This window comes from Antrostomus carolinensis, unplaced genomic scaffold (genome assembly GCF_000700745.2).
Source record: "Antrostomus carolinensis isolate BGI_N321 unplaced genomic scaffold, ASM70074v2 scaffold688, whole genome shotgun sequence".
Classification (NCBI taxonomy): domain Eukaryota; kingdom Metazoa; phylum Chordata; class Aves; order Caprimulgiformes; family Caprimulgidae; genus Antrostomus; species Antrostomus carolinensis.
In genome coordinates, this window is record NW_010330641.1 from 1 (window position 1) to 704 (window position 704).

At 63.5% G+C, this 704-nt stretch overlaps 1 protein-coding gene across 1 annotated transcript in view; it reads left to right on the plus strand.

The window, feature by feature from the left end:
- Window positions 1-340: 340 nt before the first annotated feature.
- LOC104528818 (POU domain, class 6, transcription factor 1) overlaps window positions 341-704 on the plus strand; it is a gene marked incomplete at its 5' end in the record, with an annotated part of 5,673 nt that continues 5,309 nt past the window's right edge. Inside the window, 2 exons of the mRNA XM_029086196.1 lie at window positions 341-469; window positions 642-698. Coding sequence (XP_028942029.1) covers window positions 341-469; window positions 642-698 — 186 coding nt within the window. The remainder of the gene's footprint in view (window positions 470-641; window positions 699-704) is intronic.

Below are 704 nucleotides of genomic sequence, written 5' to 3' on the forward strand. Positions count from 1 at the left end.
TGCCCTTTATCCGATGCTTTACGTGGCCACGGGGAGCCATGAGAAGTCGTGTTACCCCAGGGATGAAGCACTCGGATCCAGCCGTCATCTCCCAGGGGATCAGACAAGTCCCAGCCTCAGTTTCCCCATCCTTGGCGAAGGATGAGCGAGCAGACAGCTTTGCTTTAAGCAAAATCTTAAAAGGATGGATTGAAGGACGTCAAGGGACTGCATCCCGTCACGGCGGCGAGGCGGGGGTCACCCTGCCACGGGAAAGGGGGTGGCCGACCCTACGTGGGAGGGGACGCGGTGACCTGGGGTGTCACCCACGTCTCTGACCCCAGCTTTCGGTTCTCTGCAGATCAGCACGGCTTCTCTTGGGGGTCAAACCCAGCTCCTGGGCTCCTTGGCAGCCACCCCCGTGATCACAAACACCATCTCCAGCGTGCAGGGCATCACGGGCCAGATCCTGACCAACGCCCAGGGCCAGGTACCGCTGGGGAGGGACCTGCCCTTGCACTCCCACCATTGACTGACCCCTCCCTGGTGGTGTTTCTCCTGGGGAAGGAGGGGACGGACGCAGCCGGTGTGTCCCCCACTCCCGGGGAGGGGTGTTAGCAGGATGTAGCCCCCCCAGCCCTGGCTCTCCTCCCTTCGCCCAGGTGATCGGGACGCTGCCGTGGGTGGTGAATCCCCCTGGGATGGCAGCAGCCGGCCCTGCCCCA